Below are 24,902 nucleotides of genomic sequence, written 5' to 3'. Positions count from 1 at the left end.
CTTCCCTTGCTCCCTCCACTACGTTACTTTCCAACCTCCCTCTCAGCCACTTCCTCCTCCTCCCCTATTGCGAAACCCCACTGGGCCCTTTTTCATTTACCAGCAAAGCTACATTTAAAACATTTTGCTCCCTAACAAGAGTGAATCAGCCCATCTGATCTTCATCAACAAGTATGGGGCCACAAGAAATGGTCTGGTTGGGCTTGTTTGCTTTTAAGCCAGAAGGAACTTGAGGAAGGACTAGAGAAGGAGGGCAAGATGCAAAGAGGGCTCGTGTTTACAACGGACCTCAAATTAGATTTATCAAATCAATGACTTAATCAAAAAATGGGAAAGGAAATACAGATGGCTCTTAAAGCATCAGAAGATGCTTGACCTCTCTCACAACAAGAAACACAAACTAAAGCTCCAGTCAGAAATACCATCGTCATCAACAACAAAGCGTTTAAAAAAAATCAAATACCCGTGTTGGCAAAAGTACGGGGTAACAAGCATGCTTACACATCGCTGGTGGGAAAGCAACCTGGTAAACCTCCCTCCTAAGATGGCAATTTCGCTGAGAATTACAAATGCACGTGCACTTTGTCCCAGCAACTCTTTTAGGAATTCATCCTCACACATATGCAGGAAGAGGTTTGTACAAAACTGTTTGGGGGAGCAAAGGGTTGGCATAACCTCATTGCCCGTGGGCTCGTATCTGATTAATACTGGTACAACGATAGAAAGGAACGTGGGCAATCATTAGCAGAAGGGAAAGCTCATTATGTGCAGTAAGGGGTATATGGAGGGAGCAGGCAGAGAGGAGAGCCACACCATGCATGCTGGCACGTGCAGACTATCTGTCAGTGGCTCCCAACAGTGGTTTCCTGTGAAACAGGGAAGGAGAGCAGGGACCCCGGGCAGGAGGGACACGGACTTTTCATGAAGACCCTTTCCAACCTGATACCCCTTAACCATGAACAGGTATTTCCTAAATACAAATTTATTTTTAAAGTAACATGAGACTGAAAGTCTAAGAAGTACAATAAAACTGCACAACCAACTGTAATGATTTTCCAATTCTGGAAAAACTGGTAAAGAAATTGATTTCATGGGTCATGCCCTACATTTTTAACAATGAAATAAAATAGATGTCAAAGTGCATCTGACATGATGATTAAGTCTTTGGGGGAACTTTTTCTTTCAGTTGTGTGTATCAATGAGCTGAGTTTCAATGTAAACACTATTTCTTACAAAGGATTATGGTCAACATAATTTGAAAGTCATTGCACTACTGTATTTCTACCAAAAAAACGTAACAAACAAAAATATCAAAATAAGTAAAAGAAGGTGGCTAAATCAAGAAAGCATGTTAGGGACTCCCCTGGTGGTCCAGTGGTTAAGACTTCTCCTCCAATGCAGGGGTTGAGGGTTCGATCCCTGGTCAGGGAGCTAAGATTCCACATGCCTCGCCACCAAAACAATCCCAAAACATAAAACAGAAGCAATATTGTAACAAATTCAATAAAGACTTTAAAGATAGTCCACATCAAAAAAGAATCTTAAAAAAAAAAAAGAAAGCATGTTACATCGTCAGCACAGAGATTTTGAAAGTGAAGGGCTCTGACAGCTATCAAGAGAGAGGTTTTTCCTCTACAAAGATGGCATTTGCCACCTGTATTAGATTTTTATTACCATGTTAACGAATTACCACAAACTTAGTGGCTCAAAACCATAAATGTATCATGTGACAGACAGCGTGATAGGACCCTCTGCTCAGGGTCTCCCTTCTTTGTGGAGGCTCTGGGGAAGAATGCACTTCCACGTTCATTCAGGTTGCTGGCAGAAGGCAGTTCCTCGCAGGTTTAGGACTGAGGACCTGTTTACTTGCTGGTTGTCAGCCAGGGGCTGCCTGCATTCCCCATCCATCCCTCCCCATCTTCAAGCCCACTCTTGCTTCCAATCTCTGCCGCCAGCCAGAGAAAGCTCTCTGTCTTTAAGAGCTCATGTGATTCCATTAATACAATGATCTCAACAGCAATGTCTCATCATAGTGACAGGCTCTGGGCATCAGGGTGGGACATCTTTGGGGGGCCATTTTAGAAATTCTGCTTACCTTTACTTTCTGCTCAGGAGGTTACTAAATGCTACCGTGCTCCTGTCCCCAAACCGAGAGAGAGTGATTGGGTCCTTACTGCTGCTCAGCAGGCCTGACTTCATATAATAAAGCCAAATAGAGTCTCACTTGGTGTTTAGACACTGCAATGTACAGACTGAGACTGCGTTTCAGCAAACCTTCTGCTTAGTGCAGAATTTCCTCTGTGAAAAGAAATGCTTCATTAAGAGAGAATCTGATTTCTAAAAACAAACACCCAGTTGTATTCAACTTCCAAAATGATCTACAATTAAAGAGGAGAGGCCAGTTCTGTGGCTGCTCTGATACACACATGTTGACGCCTGATGAAGGGCTGGGCCAAGAACAAGCTTTCACAATAGCAAATAACTGAAACTGCCCGCTAAAAAAGTCAATATAAAATACGTACAATACAGAATTCATGGAGGAGAGTGTACAATAAAAACCACTGAATTCTAAAATGATTTCCATTATAAATGACTCTCAGCTTTGTCTAGCAAGTAGCAGTAACACTGAATTCTTTTCTTCGGTGCCCTTTTAGAGAGAGTTGGAATTATGTGAATAATAATATGCCCCCAGCATAAGGAGGGGCCTATGTCACAGCACTGCTACAGGGAAGACAACAGCTGAAGGGACTTTCTCATGGCTCATCTTACAAAGCAGGTCTTTAAGCTACTGTTGGGAATATTGCAAACATAACTTGTTTTCAATAAATTACATTGAAGACAATGATTTCTGAGCAAAGATGGCTTCACATTCCCAGAAACTGTAAGTGTAACCATATAAAGGCCCCTAAACCACCAGAAATACCATGGTGAAAGGGCTGGGTTTCTGAGTTATTTAGTAATCAAAAGGACCCTTTTACTACTACAGACTTCTTTTAAATATTTAATTTTTTTAAATAAATTTTTAAAAATAAATTTATGTTATTTATTTATTTCTTGGTTGCATTGGGTCTTCATTGCTGCGTGTGGGCTTTCTCTACTTGCGGCGAGCGGGGGCTACTCTTCGCCGCGGTGCATGGGCTTCTCATTGCGGTGGCTTCTCTTGTTGCGGAGCGCAGGCTCTAGGTACAAAGGCTCAGTAGTTGTGGCGCATGGGCTTAGCTGCTCCGTGGCATGTGGGATCCTCGCGGACCAGGGCTCGAACCCGTGTCCCCTGTATGGGCAGGCGGATTCTTAACTACTGCGCCACCAGGGAAGTCCCTAAATATTTAACTTTTCAAATAGAACTGAAATGCTTTTTTTTTTTTTTTTTTTTTTTTGTGGTACGCGGGCCTCTCACTGTTGTGGCCTCTCCCATTGCGGAGCACAGGCTCCAGACGCGCAGGCTCAGCGGTCACGGCTCACGGGCCCAGCCGCTCCGCAGCATATGGGATCCTCCCGGACCAGGGCACGAACCCGTGTTCCCTGCATCGGCAGGCGGACTCTCAACCACTGCGCCATCAGGGAAGCCCTGAAATGCATTTTTATTTCCAGTCATTCTTTGAGAAAATTCTGAGGTGGTAGCAAAAGCACTGGTTTTTGACTCCAAAGTCCTCAGTCTGTGTGTGTTCCTGGGTCACTCCACTAAGCACACCACCTCCCAAGAGCACACCACTTGGAGCAGGAATTTAATCATTTAAAAATCAGGTCAATAATCCACAGGGCTACTATGAGGAGCAAATAAAGTCAGAGATGTAGAAATGTGACATACACCATTCTTCGAATGTCTCCACTGAGAAGAAGGTTTCCAGGTGGACTACTACTGCTTGATCGTCTACAGAGTAAACCTGCAGGTATATCTGTGATGAAATGCCCCCATTCCAACAGAGGCAACCACTGTCCACTCACTGGGATGAAAAAAGTTTCTGCCCAGGCTACTCACCTGGCGGGTGAACCTTTGGCCTGGGAGAATGCGACTGACAAGGAACACAGGAGATAAGAAAGATGACCCCAAACTTAATGTTAAGGCTCTTCCTCTAAAGCCAAATGTGTTAGATGACAAATGAAATCAGTTACCTCTTTAAGCACACGCCCTCCCCGACCCACAATCTAAAAGAATATTCAGAGACCTGCTTGAAACCCCTTTGCTGGCCCCAACGCCCCAAGTCCAGCCTCCCTCTCTGCTCTGCGACTCGGCATTGGTCACCGAGCACTCCACAACCTCTTGCTCCTCCTGGGGATGCTCCCACACCCCACCCAGCACAACTGGCTGTTCCTCAGGTTTCTCCTCAAAAAGGGCTTTTCACCCCTATTATTCATTGTCCTTGTACTCTGTTCATTTCTTTCCTGGCACTTGTCAAGGTTTATAAAAAGATGTTACTGGAACAATATGTTCACCAGGAAGCTGCTGCTGTTCAGCCTCGCACAGTGCCTAGCACACAGGAGGTGTTCAATGAACACTTGTTGAATAAATAAAACAAGGACACTCTGGAGTAACTGTGTCTCTTTTAATATGTCTAAAACAGAGGTTCTCAAACTTGTTGGTCTCAGGACCCCTTAACACGCTAAAAAAACGGAGGCCCCCAAAGAGCTTCATTCTTATGTTTATGTGGGTTACATCAACCAAATATTAGAAATTTTTAAAACACAAGACCACCAGCACACATTCCATTAGTGTCAGAGAGAAGATGCCACCTTGCATGCCACTCAGTCTCTGGAAATTCCACTGTACACCTGTGAGAGAATGAGAGCAATAAAAGCAAATAATGTCTTCTTATTATTATGAAACCGGTTTTAACCTTCTCTCTCTCCCTGCCAGGAGATCCAAAAGCAAACTGAAAACTGCTGGTCTAGAGTTTCAGCCAAAAATTAAACTGTAACCAGTCAGAAGGCTAAAAAAAAAGAAAAGAAAATATGGTCAGTCAATCTTTATAAGAGGGGAGCCAAATAGCAAGACACTGACCATGGAGCTCCATCAGGACCCAGAGTGAAGCTATGTGGTGTTCATGACACACGTGAAGCAGGCTGTTACCACTTGATGCCATTCAACTCCACCAATTCATTCTCCTTGTTTCTACTGCATGAAAATAAGTCTTTTGTCTTTGGGATAGTTGTTTTCTTCAGTATAAATTAAGAAAGGCACATTCGCCTTATACTTAACCCATAGGTCTGAGTAACCTAAGTCTGTCACTGGTTAACTCTGTATTCAGAAACAGAGAGAAGCAGGCCTTGGTCTTGACAATCACACCAAGGTGTGTGGCCAGCAAGCCACCATCCTAAGGCTGTATTTACATCTGACATGTGACATTCTGCTGTATCTCATTCCTACCTAATGGCAACATTAACTAGAAAATATTCAAGAGCTCCAGGAGAGTCAATGCTCAAATTCATTGAGATTTGCTTGCCAAACAACAGAACAGCAATAATTTTAAGTGCTCGTTAAACATGTCCAATCTGACTTCTACCCAGGAATACTTGATTAACCAGAGGCAGGCACATAATGTTCATGGTATCTGAATAAAATTATGCAGAGCTCTAAAATATTCTGCCAGGTACCACTCTTCAGCAACTGCTGGAGCTTAGTGAACCTGCTTGGCTGCAGGGAGGAGGGCACCCATGCTCCAGGCTTCATGACGGATGTCTAGCCTACCACTGCCATCACCCTGTGGTAAGTGCTGCCAATCATGAACTTGTTCAAGAAATTGTGTCACCTGGACCAAATCCAATTCCCCAGGTTGAATAAGAATGCTTCCCTCAGCATTCTCAGTAAACTAACGCCATGTCTGTGTGCTGCCCTTTCCCGCACATAAGGCTCCCTTGAGAGGTATCAGCAGAGGCTCAAGAAAGCCCAGCCCCCTCAGTGAACCTGGCCTAGGCCAATTCCTTTTATCTTAAAAAATTCTATTTGGACAGAGTGAGTTTAAGCCGCCTCAGGGAATTCTAACCTTCCTCTAAAGGGTTTTAGGTCAAAGTACAGTGGTCCTCACTGGAATGGTCCCAACCAACACAGCCCCAGGGTTTACAGGTACCTTGCAACTGGGTGGCCATGACAGCCATCACTCCCAGTGACCAAGGCTGCAAATACCTGCCTTTCATCTTTACCTAAAGAACTGGATTTCCCAAGAAGGTGACAAACCAGTTTTCTACTACAGTTTAACCCCATTCTGGCCAGCTCCTTTTTACCTTTTATGTCCTGCTTTAAGTATCCCCTCCTCAGCCATACCTTCTCCGAGCAGCCCTTTTAACTTCGGTTCCTCATAATTCTGTACCTTAGCCCCTTTTCTTTCACCTTCATAATAATTCTGTCTGCGGGTATTTTATGGCGCTCTGCTTATTCCTCTCTTCTCTGTTTAGTTCAGCATTCAAAGCATAATGTCTTGCACACAGTTAAGTGTTGGACAAAATCTGAACTCATGCAATACTCCTAAACGCTGCACTGGGCCTCCCTGTATACGTTACAACTGAGGATACTTTATGCCGAGTGATGAGACAGCTTGCAGGTGGTGGGCAGTGGTGGTACAACACCCCTGGACAGGGAGTCACGTCATCTCACCCTAACATGGCAGGGCTTCCAGGAGCAGCCTCCGTGACCACCCAAGTCCCCCGAAGGCTGTGTCAGTATCTCGCTGCATTCCCCCCACCAGCCCGTGTTCCAAGTCACCCTGGGAGTGAAGGCCACCTGTCAGCCAGGGGCTGAACATCACTCCTACAGCAGAGACCCTACCTCTAGCCCTTCCCCTCTCTGCACCACACAGCCTCCCAAATCCCCTTGTCTGTCAGAGCTCTAGTTCACAAAGGGCAGAATCAGGACCAGTGGTGGGTGATAGAATAAGAGTTTAGGCGACACATCGAAAGAACATTTTGTACTAGTTTTTTAACAGGAGCATGATGCAGACTGCAGGTGACTGACTAATGTGAGCACAAACTAGCCTGAAATCCAGCTAGAGGCTGAGGTGGCAGGAAAAGTCTCTTGACAAGACAGCAGAGATCTCAGGTAGCATAAAACATGTCCATGGTCTGAACTTTCTTTGTATCTTCCATCTCGAGGGTATGAAGCATCTGCTTAAGTATGTTTGCTACACTGAAGATAAGTGTTTTACATATCTTGGCCTAAAAGTAGCTTCAAACAACAGGCCCATTTTATAAATACAAGGAAGAACTGCATTCTCAAAAACTAGTTATCTTGGGCTCCCCTGGTGGTGCAGTGGTTGAGAGTCCGCCTGCTGCTGCAGGGGACACGGGTTTGTGCCCCGGTCTGGGAAGATCCCACATGCCGCGAAGCGGCTGGGCCCGTGAGCCATGGCCGCTGAGCCTGCGCGTCCAGAGCCTGTGCTCTGCAACGGGAGAGGCCACAACAGTGAGAGGACCGCGTACTGCAAAACAAAAAAAAAACAAAAAAAAACTAGTTATCTTGCACAGCAGTCCTGCCCTCTGTTCTGCAGCCCCATTTAACTGGTTCATGCCTAACATACTTAAGGAGGCTCACATTTTACAACAAAATTTCATGCTGAGGGGATCACTGGGAAGTCAGTGGTGTGAGCACACAAGACTCCCCACTCTTGAGGTTTTCTTTTGATCCCAGTTGAGTGTGCAGGAACTCCTGCTGTGGAAATGCAATAGACCCAAATCTGCTTTCTGCTCTGAAAGCTTTGAGGCTTTCACAGTACCCCTGTTTCTAAGAGTGTGGAAGTGTGGAGCTAAAACTTCTTTTTCAGAAAATTCCAACCCTGCCTACAGGAAAGCTCCATGTCAGCGGCCTTGTTTGTTTTGCTCATCATTTTATGCTAGCACCTAGAGCTCAGTGCCTGGCACAGAGAACACACAATAAAAATGTGTGCAAGAAGGAAAAAAGGAAAAAAGCCAGAGTTTTGATTAGACTTCTTAATTTTCACCCCCAGGTGATATTTATCTTAAAGCATATACAGGCATACTTCAGAGATACTGTGAGTTCAGTTCCAGAGCATTGCAATAAAGCAAGTATCGCAATAAAGCCAGTCACACAAATTTTCTGGTTTCCCAGTGCACATAAAAGTTACGTGTACACTATACTGTACTCCATTAACTGTGAAGTAACATTATAACTAAAAAGAAAGTGCATGCCTTAATTTAAAGATACTGTTAAAAACTGCTGGCCATCGTCTGAGGCTTCAGCAAGCCGTGCTAGTGCATCAGCCACTGATCACAGACACCACAGCAGTTACACTACTCATGAGAAAGTCTGAAAGGTTTAGTGAATTACCAGAACATGACAGAGACAAGAAGAGAGCACATGCTGTCGGAAAAATGGTGCCGACAGGCTTGCTCAATGCAAGGTTGCCACAAACCTTCAGTTTGTAAAAAGCGCAGTATTTGAAAAGTACAATAAAGTGAAATGCCATAAAACGAAGTCTGCCTATGGTTCTGTCTTTGATCAGTAATGACATAATAATAGCTACCATCAAGGACTATCCTGACCCAATCAACCTAAGATCACCAGGGTTCAACCAAGTTTGACGAGAGTCAGTTTACTGACTCATTGCAATGAGGAAGCTGTCCCATGGCTCCTTGCCAACATTATCCCTAAGTCTCAGAGCAAGCCTGAAGGTTGTATAATTACCCTAATTTTACTCATCAAGAAATTAAAGTTCAGAGGAGTATCCTTCCTCAAAGTCACATGGCTAGAAACCCTTGTCCACCTAACCCTCTAACACCCTCACAGAGCAACTCAGAAGGCCCATGCTCCAGGCCTGTGACAAGCCCAACAAACGTTCCTCTAGACATTGTAAGCCATGAGTTTACAAACTTTTTTAACTATAGGAGGAAACTTTCCTTCAAATAAAATCTTACTAAAACCATAAACAAACAAGAAACATATATCTGAGGTACAGGATAATAACATCCTTCAGAACTGCTCTTAGCCATTGGAGCAAGGCAATGAGTGCTACTGTGTGCTTTTAAAATGTTTAATTCAACTTAACCAGACAGGCCATTTAGATCTATGCCTTCTTACTTTTCTCTATGCTTATATGTTGGACAGCTCCTTCAAAAAGTAGTAGGGCAAAACTGGCCATTTTACTCAGGCAGTAATGACCTACCACTACACAGTTCTATAGCTCCAGCATTCCTGGCTGAAGGGACAGCAAAAGAAAAGAAAAGGAGGTTGGAACAGCAGAGAGTATTTGGTGAAAGGTATTTATATGAGGCGGCTGAAGCTACCCTCCACTGGTCTGGGGGAAGGTCAGGTCAGCGGTGAACCAAGAAGCACTCTGTAAATGGCCTTTAGGCACACTAAGCACTGTGGACTTTTCTTTTCATGCAAAATTCAGCGGCAGAATGACATGACTAGATCACGAGTATGCCTAAGAACAGATGACTGACGTCTCAAAGGCTTTTCTACATTCTACTTTTAATTCAAAAGTATACTATAGAGTGATGTGAATAAAAAACATTTGGCATATAATGTCACTGTTTATTTTAGAGAAATTAAGAGGCCTGAGACAGCAGAATAGGTTTTGCCACACTATTCAGATCTTCCTGTCAGGATCTGACACAGACATGATGCGAGAGAAAATCCATCTTTGCAAGGAACCTTCATAGACACACCTGTATGGACAACGGGTTGGCTAGAGCCCGTGTCTAGGCTGAGAGATGAGCAGTGCATGGGAGCAAGCTCACAGCATGGGAGACACCATCTGCTGGCTCCGGGGTCACCCCTAGCATCTGATGTGCTCCCGGCAGGCTACTCAAGTGACTACCCCACAGGTGTATCAGGTGCTGTTGGCTGCCGATTCACCCCTCTGCCCTCCTTTTCCTAGCCACGTTCCAGTTGGCGGGGGTCTTATGATCCAGTTCTGGCCAGTGAGATGTAAGCAGAAGTCAGGCAGCTGAGGGGCGTTTCTGGGAACACTTTTGCCTTCCTGTTGAAAAGGGTCACTCTCAGCTGACAGACCACAGCCAGGGTGCCTGGAGGTCCAGCTCCCACCTTGAGAGCAAACATGAGGATGACAACGTGCCAAGGAAGGTGGCACAAAGAAAGCGGAAGGAGCCTAGATCCCCGACAACATCTGTGAGCACTGCGTCAGCCCTGAACCATCCACCTCCAGACATCTTGTCATCAGAACAACAGAAATCTATAGTTATTTAAGTCAGTAGAGTTGTTTTTTTATTACCATCAGGCAAATGCATTCCTAATTGAGGTGACAGATTCTCTGGTGACTCTCTGAGATTTCTTTTACCTGAAAGTAAACAATTTCTACCGGAAGAAATGGGGTTTTCTCCTATCAGTCACTCCCCCCAACACAAATCTAGAATTGCCTCACTAGAAAAATATAACTGCTATATACCTCACATGGTCCCAGAGCGGATTAAAGTAATGAACTGATAACTTTATGTCTTTAAAAGAGAAGAGTGTAAACACATGCCAGGTATAAGAATATAAAAACCCCAAGCTACAAAAATAACATATTTCAGTAGCACTCTACCTTAGAAATGTTACTTGAATGACTCATGGAATGTCCCAAAGTCTTCTCATGCTGCAAAAAAACAAACAGGTGTTAAGTATCAAGCTTTGATTAAAATGGGCAAACAAGTAATTGAACATAACAATCCTACTAACAAATCATTCCCTCAACTAGAATTTGCTGTGCACAAACTATTATGCACCAGGCCAGCTATGAGATACTGGAGAATTTGGCAAAGATGAATAAAACGATAGTCCTTGCCCTAAAGGAATTTATTAACAAGAAAAGAACAGGAATTTGGAACTAACTGTAAAAATAAGACGGCAGCAGTATCTTAAGAAGCATTCAAGTGTAGGTTCAGAAGCAAGAAGCTGCGTGTTCAGTTGTACACCATGTGGTCCATGCGATGAGGAGCTGCTATAAGATGTGGAAGGGGAAAGCAGGACAGATGACCCCACCCAGGCTGTCTGGCTGCAAAGTGCTGGGTACTCTGCAGGGATACTGCACAGCTCACACCTACTCCCTCAAGCCTGTTTGTCCTCCTGGGTTAGAGAAATCTGAGAGTCCTGCCAGCCTCCTCCGTCTCACACTCCTCCACCTTCAAGCCACAAAGTCTTAAAAACAAATTCTTCCTCCCTAATGTCTCTCAATCTCAAATCCCATCTCCATTTCTACTGTCAATGCCTTCATTTATGTTCTCTTCATTTCTTCCTGTAATTCTACCTGTTCTTTCTGCTTTTAAATTGACCTCCCTGATACACAATTGTTACAGACTGAATTGTTAACCTCCCATCCCCAATTTATATGTTGAAGTCCTAACTCCCATTACTCACGATGCCACTACATTTGGAGGTGGGAATCTTTAACATTGTAACTATGTTACAGTGAGGCCATTAAAGCTGGGCCCTAATCCAATATGAATGGTGTCCTTAGAAGAAGAGGAAATTAGGACACAGATATACACAGAAGATGCAGGGAGAAGATACCACCTATCTACACATTAAGCAAAAGGGTCCACAGGAAAAACCAAACCTGCTGACACCTTGTTCTTGGACTTCTAGCCTCTAGAACTGTGAGGAAATAAATTCCTGTTGTTTAAACCACCCAGTCTGTGTCTGTGGTACTTCGCTATGGTAGCCCTAGCAAACAAATACAATAATATTCCACACTATAAACTTCTAAAAAAAGCAAATGTTCCAAATGTAAATTTGAGTTTTAAAAATAATAAAGTAACCTTCCCTGAATCCACTCAGCCTTGCTCTAAATCAAATGAGTTAAATAAAAAAGCTATTACAAATGGAAGAGATGATCTTAACGTGTATTTTTTAAATTATCTATATTCTCATTTTCAGTTCACACACCATGCAATAACCATGGTGAAGATCAGAGAAGGTTGAGATGTAGGCAAAATTCTTTGATCAGAAGGAAGTACAAAGGCACTGGTGGCTCATTTAAAAGCTCCTTTGAGGAAGAGCTGATTCCATTCCACCAAGGCTCTCCTTAAAGAAAGCTGGCCACCAAGAAAATTTTGACTTTCTCCTTCCTCTCAATCCACCAAATCACAGACTGCCTTGACTTCTGTACGCTTGGCTCCTGAACACTTGATATGACTAAAATGATGATGAAGAAGTGTTTCAAGACCTCCCAAGTAGCCTGCAGTCAGCACGTGTTTTGGCAATGTTGTCTTCTTTGTCTTTATAGCAATGTGCTTGTGTAATTTTGGGAATAATTTTATTAAATTCTCCCTTACTTTATAAATCTGAGCAGGAATAGGAGTTCAAGTCTCTTAAATGTAATACAGTACAGACAGTGCTATTAAGTGTTTAGTCTCACAGAATGTTTCTTGGTCTTTCTTAAGTTCGTCAATTAGATAGTTATAAAGGAAAAGAAAAAAGTATAAAGTGTGTTCAAGGTGTTGGCAATATATCACCAAAATCTACCTCTCTGGGAAATGAGTCCCTCTGTCCACAGAAAAGGTAAATTTATAATCATTCAAGTTTCATTCATGAGTCAAGAACGTACTAGGGACAAACATACGGCACTGCTGTGAATCCAACTTAAAGGCTCATCTGCTGGTGATTTACTACTAAATTTTAATTTAGTCTACTAAATTAAAACAAAGATACCATATGCTTTGGATTATTTGTACAGAAAACCAATTATAACCACCATCAAATTACCTGCTACCTTACAAGAAATGGCCATAACACCGTCTGGAAATCTACAGAAAAGTTCTGAGCAGCAATAATTCACGTCCTAGACCTTCTGACATTCATTATTCCGTAAAGAATGGTACTGAGTTAGGGAGAAGCCTAGCTGTTAAGCTAGGTAACATTATAAATCCAGACTGAGATCTAAAGGTTGCTCTTTACTTTATGAACTTGAGAAATAAATTTAATGATGTAAAGCCTTTATTCTGTCTTCCTTGTTAGAACAATTCAATATTTTACCTGGTAAAATCAAACAGCCAGCCCCAGAAGATACAGATGTTTTAAAGGCTGAAAGCTGTCAATATTTGGTATTGCTTCTCCACTACTTGGTAGGAAAGTAACAATTCAGTTTCAAAAGATCATATTTTTGGGGTTTTTTTCCTTAAACACTGCTACACTTATTTGGACTTACTGAAAGGAAGCAAATCCCAGGACTCATTCAAGTCAGTTTCTCATTCATTCCATACTTATTTACTATGCAACTGCCATTTACAAACAACTGTATCAGTCACAGAATACCGACAAAAATAAATCTAATTCCTAGGCCTGTGCCAATGTTAACATTACCACAGAAGTGCCTTGAAATAGTGTTTCAATGAGGAATGTATATCTAGGGAAAAGGTGAATGACATAAAAAAAGCACATACGTAAATTACATCAGGTAGAGTGGGTGACACCATTCTCTCCTACAGTCAGAATGTCAAGTTTCCCAATGAGAAGAAGGAAAGTTTGCCAAACATCAATGTTGAGAACTGGAACGAGGCATAACAAAGAGAAAAAGAGTTCCAATCCAGTTCAAGCTGAAATTAAGCTTCAATGCCTAAGTGATAAAAACCCTGGCAAATTATCTTCACACAGTCTCTACTACATTCCGTCACTGCTCAGTGGGTCCCACCATCCCGTAGCCCTGGGAGAGACGAGAGCCTCACTGCACCCTCCTTCCTCAGAGGGCATGGAGATGTCACACTGCTATACCACACACCTCCCTCCCTGTCTGGCTCTCATCTCCACATCTCTTTATGGACTCTTTTTGTCTACATTAAACAAGAAGCCTCCTCAGAACACAGCTCCATGCCCTCTTCTCACTTGTTGTCTCCCTTAGACCAGTCCTTCCGAAACTTTGTGCACTTGAATTACTTACGGACTTGCTAAAATGAAGATTGTTAGGTCTGAGGTAGGTTGAGATTCTGTGTTTCTTATAAGTTCCCAGGTGACTCCCATGCTGCTGGTCCCCAGGCCACACTTTAAGATGCAAGTCTGATTCTAAATCCCAGGCCAGAATAATCCATAAAGGCTATGACTCATTTTTTATAAAGCAAATCATGACTACTGAAAAGGTAAATTTCTGTGTAAAAGATGGCAGTGAGCTCACAATTGAGTTAATACAAATAAGTCAGTCAGGGAACAGATTGATAAACAGATTGGAAAAAACTGAGTTAAGGTGTGAGAAAGGAAAGTTTTGTTAATGTAAAAAGTTACCAAATCACAAAGATAAAGAGAAGCTCTATTGAAAAATATGGGACATTTCACAATTTAATCAGTCCTGTCAATGATTTTGCAAGTCCATATGTGACTCCAATAAAATGTACCTTGCGGGTAGAGCCAAGATGCAGAGCCTACTGAGACCAAACATGCCCTGGAAAAAGCCAAGAATTAACAAGAAGACAATGAGGTGAGGTGTCTAAGCAAGTTTTGGGGACTCTGTATAAAGTAGTCAAACAAAAGAACTTCATGTGGGAGTTTCCCTGAAACTCTGAACATGACCAGTCATTACACACACACACACACACACACACCAACTTAAGTGTAACAGACATGGGTAACTGTCTACTCAATATCCATCACCACCAACAGAACTCCAACTTTATTCTGAGCAGCAGCAGACCCAACCAAAAGTTCTCACTTTCTCACACTATTTTGCAACGAAGGGTAAATATCTAAGAAAGTTCTCTCTAAAGATATTACCCTTGAGGGTTTCTGGGAAAACATTTTCCTTTCCTGAAACTGCTATTCCTTTCTCCAGCATTCCTCCTGCCCTCAGCCACCCTGGAATATATATGTCATGCCAGGAGGAACAGCAGTACCTTTGGTCCAGGACTCCTTCACAACATAAAAAGTTACCGAGGACTCCAAAAACCTTTTGTTTATGTGAGTTATATCTATTGATATTTACCATATTAGAAATTAAAATGGACAATTTAAAAAATATGAATCTCTTAATTTATTTAGAATTAACAATAATAAACCAAATTAAAATAAATAACATTTCTATGAAAAACTATTTTTCCAAACAAACAACTAAAGTGAGCAGAGTAGCATGTTTTTACATTTTTATGAATCTTGTTATTGTCTAATTAATAGGAGACAGCTGGATTCTCATATCTGCTTGTGCATTCAATCTCCTCTGATATGCTGTTTTGACTGAAGTAAATGAAGACTATTTGGCTTTATACAGTTACGTAGTTAGAAAAGGAATATGTATTTTAATAACCATGAAACAATTTTGGATATTATTCTTTGTACTACACAAAAACTCAACAGTTACCTCGCATTTAGATTCTGAAATGATATTAATGAACTTTTTTTTTTTTTTTTTGCGGTAACCGGGCCTCTCACTGTTGTGGTCTCTCCCGTTGCTGAGCACAGGCTCCGGAGGCGCAGGCTCAGCGGCCATGGCTCACGGGCCCAGCCGCTCCGCGGCATGTGGGATCTTCCCGGATCGGGGCACGAACCCGTGTCCCCTGCATCGGCAGGCAGACTCTCAACCACTGCGCCACCAGGGAAGCCCAATGAACTTTTCATACTCCATTAAAATCAACTGCCCCATCTTTCTTTGAAACAATCTCTTAACCATGCATGACTTTATAACATCACACCTTGGCCATTTAGAGATTATTGGCTCACTGAATTATGCAAATCTCCAAGACTGACATATTTTATTATGCAATATCAAAAACCCCCACACTCATTAATATGACCATCAATTGCATCAGAAGAATCTTTAACTATTGAAAAGCTACTAAGCTCACAGTGATGCATACAAGTTTTCTGAAATTCTAATTTTTGCTTAGAAACCTCAAATTTGGCAACAAAAACTGTTGCTTGCTTTCCTTAAAGTGAAAGACTGGCTCATTAATTCAATTTAGAGAAAATGTTTGCCAAATACCCAAGTCAAAATAACTATAGCCTGACTGTTATTCTTTCAAGTAAAAATTATATTCCATTAAAAAACGTAACTAGTTCAGGCAGCAACTCAATCATACAAGTGCTTTGCTCTGCACTTTGGTATGCAGTAGAAATGATTTATACCAGAGATGCAAAGAAGGAATCACACATGACCTCTAATGAGGAGAATAGTCAATTAAAACTGGTACACATGTTAGAATCAGCAGAAAAGGACGTCAAAATACTATAACTGTTTTCCAAATGTTAAAGAGATTTAAGATATAAAAAACAATCAAATCAAAACTTCCAAAGATAAGCAAACAGTGAAAATGCTACACAAAGATATATAGTTATTAACACCATAGATAAAACAAAAAGGAATTCTTAGAAAGCATTTGATAGCACGAAAAAGAGAAGAAAGAGGGAGTGGGGTGAGAATACATGATTTCTCTCTGTATCATTTTTTACAACTATTTATGAATGTACAGTTATAATATAAAAGTTCAGCTATATACACATACATGTGTATGTATTTATGTGTGTGTGTGTGTGTGTGTGAAGTGTACAGTTTAAACACCCTAATTAAAAGTCAGAGATTTTCAGACTGAATAAAAAAGCAAGACATAACTACATGCTGCCTACAAGAAAAACACTGTAAATACGTAAATACAAATAGGTTAAAAATAAAGGATGGGACACCAGTAACAAGATGACACTAATAACAAGATGATAGAGGTGCTGAGATCTGATGGAGACTTTAAGCAGCCATTATAAATATACTCAAATGAGCAATCACAACACTCTTGAAGTAAAATGGACTCAATAGCAGAGAGATGACAGAATAAAAGAATCAAGAACTTGACAGAAAAAGTATTCAATTTAATCAACAGAGAGGAAAAAAGAATTTTTTAAAAATATGAACAGATCTCAGGGATCTGTGAAGCAAAACAGTCTAACAGTCCTATCAGTAGAATCCAAAAAGTAAAGAATTACAGTGCTGAAAAATATTTGGAGAAATACTTGCTAAAATTTTCCCAAGTTTGGAGAAAGACATACACCTACAGATTAAAGGAGGTGAATGAACTCCAAAAAGGATAAGCTAAAAGAAATCCATGCCCATGATATCATACAAATTGCTCAATTTGGGAAATAAAAGTACAAGAAAATCTCAAGTTTAATATTTTATTTTTCTGCAAAAGGGGAATATTAGAAAGTCCTAATATTTGCTTTCAACTAGACACCTTTGCCCTGATTTTCCCAGCCTTGCCCTTCAGTAGGATTGGTTCCCACTCCCAGCTCTAGGAGTGGGTGCTGACTGGCCTAAAACAATCACTGTTGACAAGAGATTGCCTATCTATCACCACTTAAATCTATTTGGTCAATTCCCACATTAGGGTCTGTTACTTGCAACTCTCCAGGTCCTGGTGCCAAATTCTGTTACAGTTAAGTTGCTATCCATTTATTTGTTTCTAATCAATGGCATAGGCTGGTAACTAATGCCAGTCTTTTGGTCTAGCCACTGTCTGAGCTAGGAGGGAATTTCTGTTTCCTAGCAACATTCTGCCCCTACTCCTTGCCACAGTGATTGGTTGAAGGCCAGGATAACATTAATTCCTTTAGGACAGTCAGAGCCATCTCTTAGAGCTATCCTATTCAAACCACATGATTCTATCCTATTCAAATATCCTGGGAGGGAAAACTGGGATCTGCTTGGAATGGAGAGAACTTTGGCTCTCTACTATATTTGCGTTGATTTGTTTACCTCTGATAAATTATTTTCCATTGGGAATTTGGTTTTATGGTCTCATCATCTTTATAAGCTCTGTATTTCTATAAATGGGTTAATGGGTAAGACTATAGATAATCTGATTTGTTAGTTTTTTCTGTTTGTCTATTTGTCTGTTCAGAGCTCAAGTCAATTAAGAACTCATAGCCACAGGAAAGAAAACAGCTCTTTGATACAGACCAATGAATTTTGTAATTTTATGTTTACTCTTGACCCATGGCTGAAATTTTGGAATTGAAGCTATAAGCTTTGTGTCTGCATGTCTATGTGTCTGTAATTCAGAAAGGTCTTTAACTTTCATTGTGTGAAGATGTAATAATTTTCTACCTAGGAATGGTATTAAATTAGATTATAAATCTTATTAGATTATAAAATCTCTGATATTAAGGGAATCTAGAACCAGAAGCTGACTTATATAGCTAAGTACTTGTGTAAATAGAGTATTCCTAAAATTCCTAGAAAGTAGGGAAGGTGAAATTCTAATACTTTCAGTGTGGTAGATTATAAAAGCATCCCTACAGAAACCAATTCAGAAATGTCTTAAGAAATCAGATTAACATAATTTAGGCAAATTTTTGGCAAATGAGACTGGCTTCATATATATAGTTTAATAAACATAGCTATGTCTTTTCTGATTTATCAGTGTTAAGTATAAGCATAGATTTTTATTCTATCTGGGTATTTTTCCCAAACTTATATAAGTTTTCTTTTTTTTTTTTTTTTGTGGTACACGGGCCTCTCACTGTTGTGGCCTCTCCCGTTGCGGAGCACAGGCTCCGGACGCGCAGGCTCAGCGGTCACGGCTCACAGGCCCAGCCGCTCCGCGGCATGCGGGATCCTCCCGGACCGGGGCACGAACCTGTGTCCCCTACCTCGGCAGGCGGACTCTTAACCGCTGCGCCACCAGGGAAGCCCCAAAACTTGTAAGTTTTCTGATTGAAAAAACTACCATTACCTCTACCTAATGTTTAAGACTATGAAAAATGTAAATCTGTGTTTAACCAAATCCAATCATTATTCTGATGAACTTATATTTGGATGCCTAGAATATTTATAAGTGAGAATACTGAAACATTTATTAGTAAGCATAATTTTAAATTTACATACTTTTGCTTCATATTTCTATGTGCTACAAAGAGACTGCATCTTTGAATCTGTTAATCTGTTAAACGTGTTCAATTTTTGTCTCTACAAGACTTGTATAAGAATATATGTAGCTATAAAAAGTTGTATTAACGCTGGATGTTAGCCCTGCTAGTCTGCTAAAATGATGGTGTGTGACAGCTCACAATTATCCACCCTCTAGTTTCCTCTGTGTAACAGAAGTTATTTTGGTTAAAAGTCGAAACTAACACATGTGAATGAGACCACCAGAAGCAATGGTGAACAAGAGGTACAACTTTATGTGTTCAGTAATGAGATGGGTTTTTGGTTTATTAAGGGGAAAAAATAGTTTTGTCCTAAAATAAAAGGGCTGGTTATTCCAGAATGAGAAAGAACTTGTGAAGAACAAAACAAGAAAGTTGTAGAAGGTTTGAGGAAAGGGAATTTTATTTGCCCTAGCCCAAGCTGGCTCATTCTTGATGGGTTAATTAATGAGATTTCATAAAAGAGCTTGTAATTCCTTTAGTATCAAATATTATGCTGATGCAAAACTAGAATTTTATTTTAACTGTTAAAATTACAAATTTTCTTGATAATTGTTCTTCTCTCAGTAAGAGGTTATTCTTTAACCTCTTTATTCTCAGTAGAGTTATTCTTTACCTTCTCTACAATATCCCTAGGTAACAGACTCTGTGTTTTATCAGATTAATTTTCTGTGCTTTTTATGTTAACTTTATTATGTCCTTGATTTAAGGAAAAAACAAAGGTTCCTCACTTATGAAAGAGTTAAATTCTTTACAATAATGTTACCTTCTATGCTTATTTTTCAAATGTTTATTGTCACTTTAAAATGAGTAGTCACTGGGCTTCCCTGGTGGCTCAGTGGTTAAGAATCCAATGCCTGCCAATGCAGGGGACATGGGTTCGAGCCCTGGTCCAGGAAGATCCCACATGCCACGGAGCAACTAAGCCCATGCGCCACAACTACTGAGCCTGTGCTCTAGAGCCCTCGAGCCACACCTACTGAGCCCGCGAGCCACAACTACTGAAGCCTGCATGCCTAGAGTCCGTGCTCAGCAACAAGAGAAGCCACCTTAATGAAAGGCCTGCGCACCACAAGGAAAAGTAGCCCTTGCTCACCGCAACCAAAAAAAAAAAGAAAGCCCATGTGCAGCAACGAAGACCCAATGCAGCCAAAAATAAATTTATATTAAAAAAAAAGCTAGAGTAAATATTAAAATGAGTAGTCATTGTTTCTCAGGTACCCATGATCCAATTTCTCTTTTAAATGTTCAAATCTCCTGAAAACGTTTGGTTTCTTGTCTTCACAAAATCAAATCCTAAATGTAACATAAAATGAAATCAAAATTTCATGTCATCTTTTGCTCCTAAACCTGTCTTTGAGATTTCCCAGGGGAGCCCTGAAAAATCACAAAGGTTTATCTTTTCATCCTATAAAAGGAAAGGTACTGAGACTAACTAGGTTTTCTTGATTTGTCACTATTGATGAACTACATGGGAAGAGTTAGGAAATGAGAAGAGATCTGTCAGTACTGCGCTGTCATGATACATTTCTATTTATCAGAGTCCTGATGCTGCTCTGTACTCTGTAGTTGTTATCAGACATGATTTCTGTTATTTTTTTTAAATGTTAACGTGGTCACTACTTTAAATATTTGAATCTAGCATCTTTTGGCCAATGGTTTTCAGTTGGGGATTCCCATCACCTACTATGGAGTTTCATTAACATACAGAAAGTTTAGGACCTATTTCAGACTTACTGAATCTCTTTACTTGACAGTCCTGATATATTTGTGTTGTATTCATGGTACATTAATGTCTAAGGATTATTATATCTGAAGATTTTTTTCTCTGTAAAGTTTATGCTCATTCATTTTTTATAAATCAGATGTACTGTTCATTGCATTCCTTAAATATAGAGTTTATTACGTTTATAATTATTTTGTTTAAAATTTGGGGGGGACTGACTTAATTATCTTGTTTTGCATGCCGAAGAAAGAGCCAAATTTCCCTGCCAGTTACATGTTTCTTGAAATAAACACTCTCATAAGACATTTCATTTTTAAAATTATCACTAATAGAGTAAGCACAGCCATTTTAAGTCTTCTGCCATCTACAGATATTTTCTGTTTGTTTATTTTAGTCTGATGTTTCCCTGAAAGCTCTTGCAATCAGCTACAGGCTAGAGGGCTGTGTCAGAGGCCCATGGAAAAGGACTATACCAGGTACTTTTGCGTACAGGCTTCTGATGGCATCATTTAAACAACTCTGAGACCATACCAGTGAACTAAGTCATGATTTCCAGAACTCTTACCAAGATTCAGTGCAATAAGAACTAATCGAACAAGGTTAAATGAATTGATGAGGGAATACTGTTAGTTTTGTTTTAAATATTCTTGATACTATTTCCTAAATATATAAGGAAACCCTTTCTCTTTCCTTTAACTCACAATAATTTAGTAGACTCTGCTTTTATAAACTGAAATGAAACCCCTGTCAATGATATCTTATTCTCCCTGCCTGAGCCCTCCAGAATTCATAACTCTTATTGCATATTTTTATCTTCATAGCAATAAAGTTACCTGCATAGGTCCAATAAGAATCTGTCCTCTTTCTTACTAGGACATAATTGGAAACTCTGAATTTGCAGCTAAGCTCACGTTTAAGGATGATGCTCATTCAATCAGATATGACCAGGCACATTTAAGGAACTCAGGTTGTATTTTTCAGCGCCCTTCTTGGGAAAACTGGCTTACAAGGTTCCCAGCCTTACAGACAAGTAAGTTACAGACAAGTAAGGAAAGCCAATTCCTGTCAGGCCTAGGAAACAGAGTATTGGGGGGACCTCAAGAAATTAGGAAAATTTATAGGTGCTATAAGTGAAATTTGATAGCAAGTTCTTGGTTTGGCTTCCTAATGTTAGGACCACAAATAATGAGGCTTTAAAAAATCCACTCTGATATTCCTTAGAAAAACTTCCAGCAAAGCAACTTAAGAAGGCCCATAAGGGAAATTAACACTCTTGTTGCCCCTATATAAATAATCAGGCCAAATCCAATAGGATCTCAATTTTGATCAAGAATAATTTTTCTATGAGATTTTTTAGCAAAAGAGGGGAGACTATAGGGGGAAAATGTTGAGTTTCAATGGAAAACTATGAGCTATGTGCAATTCTTTGTACAATGTAGGTTCTTAATAAGTAAGTGATGTCCTATTTGAGAGTGACTTCTGACTTCCACCCCCCTCCCATGGAAAAATCAGTTTTGTCTCCATTTGCAGTTCTCAATATTTCCTTTATATAAATTGGTGCTCTTCTGACTTCTCCTTTGAACTGGTTAAACATCTGCTAGTTCTTTCCTATCACATGAGCAAAATAAATTCCTTAACCTATGTTCATGAGAATCATGATTTTACCTTTTCCTGAAAGAATACTTTTCTGGTTGTAAGTTCATCTTTTTTGTTTTTTCTTGTGGTAAAACACACAGAAAACTTACCATTTCAACCATTTTAAGCGCACAATCAGTGACATTAGTATACTTAAAATGTTCAGCAACCATCATCCCTCTCTAGTTACAGAACATTTTCACTAGCCTAAAACAAAACCCCATTCCCCTCCTCCAAGTCCCTAGCAACCACTCATCTGTTTTCTATCTCTGTCTTTCATACAAATGGAGTCAGACAAAATGTGGCCTTTTGTGTCTGGTTTCTTTCACTTAACATGTTTTCAAGGTTTGCTGATGCTGCAGTATGTATCAATAATTCATTCATTTTCACAGCTAAGTAACATTCTATTGTATGGATTTACCACATTTTGCTTACCCCTTTGAGATGGGAAAGAGAGAGATACCTCTCTGTCTCCACACATGTAAGGTTTTATTAAGGCAACCCAAGCAGACTAATATAGTCGGTAAAAAGAACTCAGAAAAATTATGCAACAATCTACATCTATCTGAAAAATAAAAGCAAAACCCAGATAGTTCTAAGGAGTAACAAAAATAGAACAAAATATCATTTGATAAAAAAGTTCAAATTTGAAATAAAATTTAGGGCACATTTAGCCATTACAATTTTAACTCAGGAAAAAAAATACATCACAAAAGGGTGAAAAGTCTACAATTTATAAAACTGTATTTCAACAAATAGACTAAGACAATTTATTTAAAGTAATGCAAGATGCACTAATAGTTGTCTTCAGTAAAATAATACAGTCCAAATTTATAATAGTGTGATTATCTGCTTCATTGTTTTAAGCTTTAATGTGGCAATAATAAAGTAACAAGCAACTAAAAAATTTGAGATGGTCAAGTGTAAAACCATAACAGCTAACCATTTGTTCTTGGGCCATTCGTCTATGTTCTCTGGATTTCAGTTTTGTCCTTTATAAAGTGGGCTTTTGTGGGAGCGGGGAGGAGAGAGAAGTCAACAGAGATGACCCCTTTTGGTTCCGCTGAGCTCTCAAATGTGATATTATCTATGGGGAATATGTGGCCCTGCTTAGTTCCACTCAGCTCCAAACATACTGCAGTCTTAAACCTACCCTAGAAGTTATGAATAAATGGGTTTACAGTTTTAAAAGCCTTCTGACATAGAATGATAAATGCTTTTTAAAATGTTACATGTAACATAGCATGATTAGAATGATAATATTCCTAGTAAGGTATTGATGAATACAGTCTTTCCCAAATACATTTTCCATTAAGTAATTTTCATTTTTTGAACATGAAATAAAGTTACACCAAAAAATGAAAGGTCTTTGTATTCACTGTTGATTTTTTAAAAACCTTAATTTAAAATGAATGTTAAGGTTTAACATTCATTTAAAATGAATGTTTTAACCTGTTAAGGTTAAAAAACCTTAACAGTAAAATGAATGGATTTTAATTTCTGCTGCTTTAAAACTCTTTATATATCCAAGAAATACATAATTCCTTGAAGTTACCTGAAAAATGTTTACCAATACAATTCAGAATACATTTGTTGTAAAAGTTTTCATAGAAACTGCAACACTGTAAATACTATAACCTTTGTAGGAAGACTGTTTTCTTTAGTACAGAACATTCTCATTCAGGGAACATATTTATTAACCACCTACTATGTGCCCAGTACTGTTCTAGGCCCTTGGGAATGATGAGTGAACAAAACAAAGATCCCTTTCTCTTGTGGAGCTTAAGAAAATGATGCAGAAGGAGACTGCTGATCTTCACTGGTTGTCTCAGAGCTCAGAGTGTATGTGTTCAAGGGATGTTTGTTTACTTAAGAGTTTCAAAACTATCAATGGTATTTCATGATGAAATATGTATATCCAATTTGGCCCAGATTCCTTGAGGCTGGCTCTTTTCACCTTTACTACTTTTGTCCCTCCAGCTCAAGAGCAACTCATAGCCTCAGCAAAGTTAACAGAGAGAGCATCCATACAAAATAAGACAGACATGCAAATGGCAACATTAGAATGTCCCTGCCAAATGAAATTACATGTCTGGCTTACTGAGAAAGATAGAGAAAGAGAGAGTGCGCGTGCGCGTGTACACACAGTAAATAATACCAACAAACAGAACAAAGACCCTTTGTAACTGTTCCATCTTTTATGCATTTCCCATCTGATGAGAAGCTAAAAGATCTTCCCAAAATGAATGCTCCAGCAGAAAGAACCAAGGTGCCTTTCCTCTAGAAAATGCAATGGAGCCTGCAGCTGTGCTCATGCAAATTATAAACTAAGTTGTCTCTCTCATGATTTTCCAAAGTCATAATTCCATGATTTTAAATTATATGACCAATATTATGTCAATAAAAAAGGTATTTTTTACACCAAGGGTAGGAGATATCATTAAAACATATGCTATAATTTATAGACTTAAATGTTTATTTGGCACAAGAATACTTTTCACAATTTCAAGGAACGGTTTTGTTAGAAACAAAGTACACCCTTGAAAATGGAAATAAACTGCTAAGCTTCTCTGGCTGGCAACCTCACTAGTGAGGCACCCTTGAGCAACTCCAGTTCTATGCAGATTTGTTCCATAAGGCCTAATGGCATCCCTAAGATCCATGAGAAATCCGGCCACGCTAACAGGGCACTTCTCCTACCTGAAGCTTCATTTTCTGGCAAGAAGCATCAGGGAGTCCTCAGTGCAGCTCTCCCCC

General features: G+C 39.9%; 1 protein-coding gene across 1 annotated transcript in view; it reads right to left on the bottom strand.

Moving 5' to 3' along the window:
- The window catches only part of MARCH8 (membrane associated ring-CH-type finger 8), a 101,023-nt gene that overhangs the window by 9,607 nt on the left and 66,514 nt on the right, over positions 1 to 24,902 (bottom strand). The window contains 1 exon segment of the mRNA XM_029245309.1: positions 10,497 to 10,547. Within this exon segment, the coding sequence (XP_029101142.1) occupies positions 10,497 to 10,547 (51 nt within the window).

This window comes from Monodon monoceros, unplaced genomic scaffold (assembly GCF_005190385.1).
Source record: "Monodon monoceros isolate NGI ecotype Baffin Bay Population unplaced genomic scaffold, NGI_Narwhal_1 Super_Scaffold_4, whole genome shotgun sequence".
Lineage (NCBI taxonomy): Eukaryota > Metazoa > Chordata > Mammalia > Artiodactyla > Monodontidae > Monodon > Monodon monoceros.
Note: the sequence above shows the minus strand (reverse complement) of the source record. Positions and strands in the feature narration are given on the sequence as shown.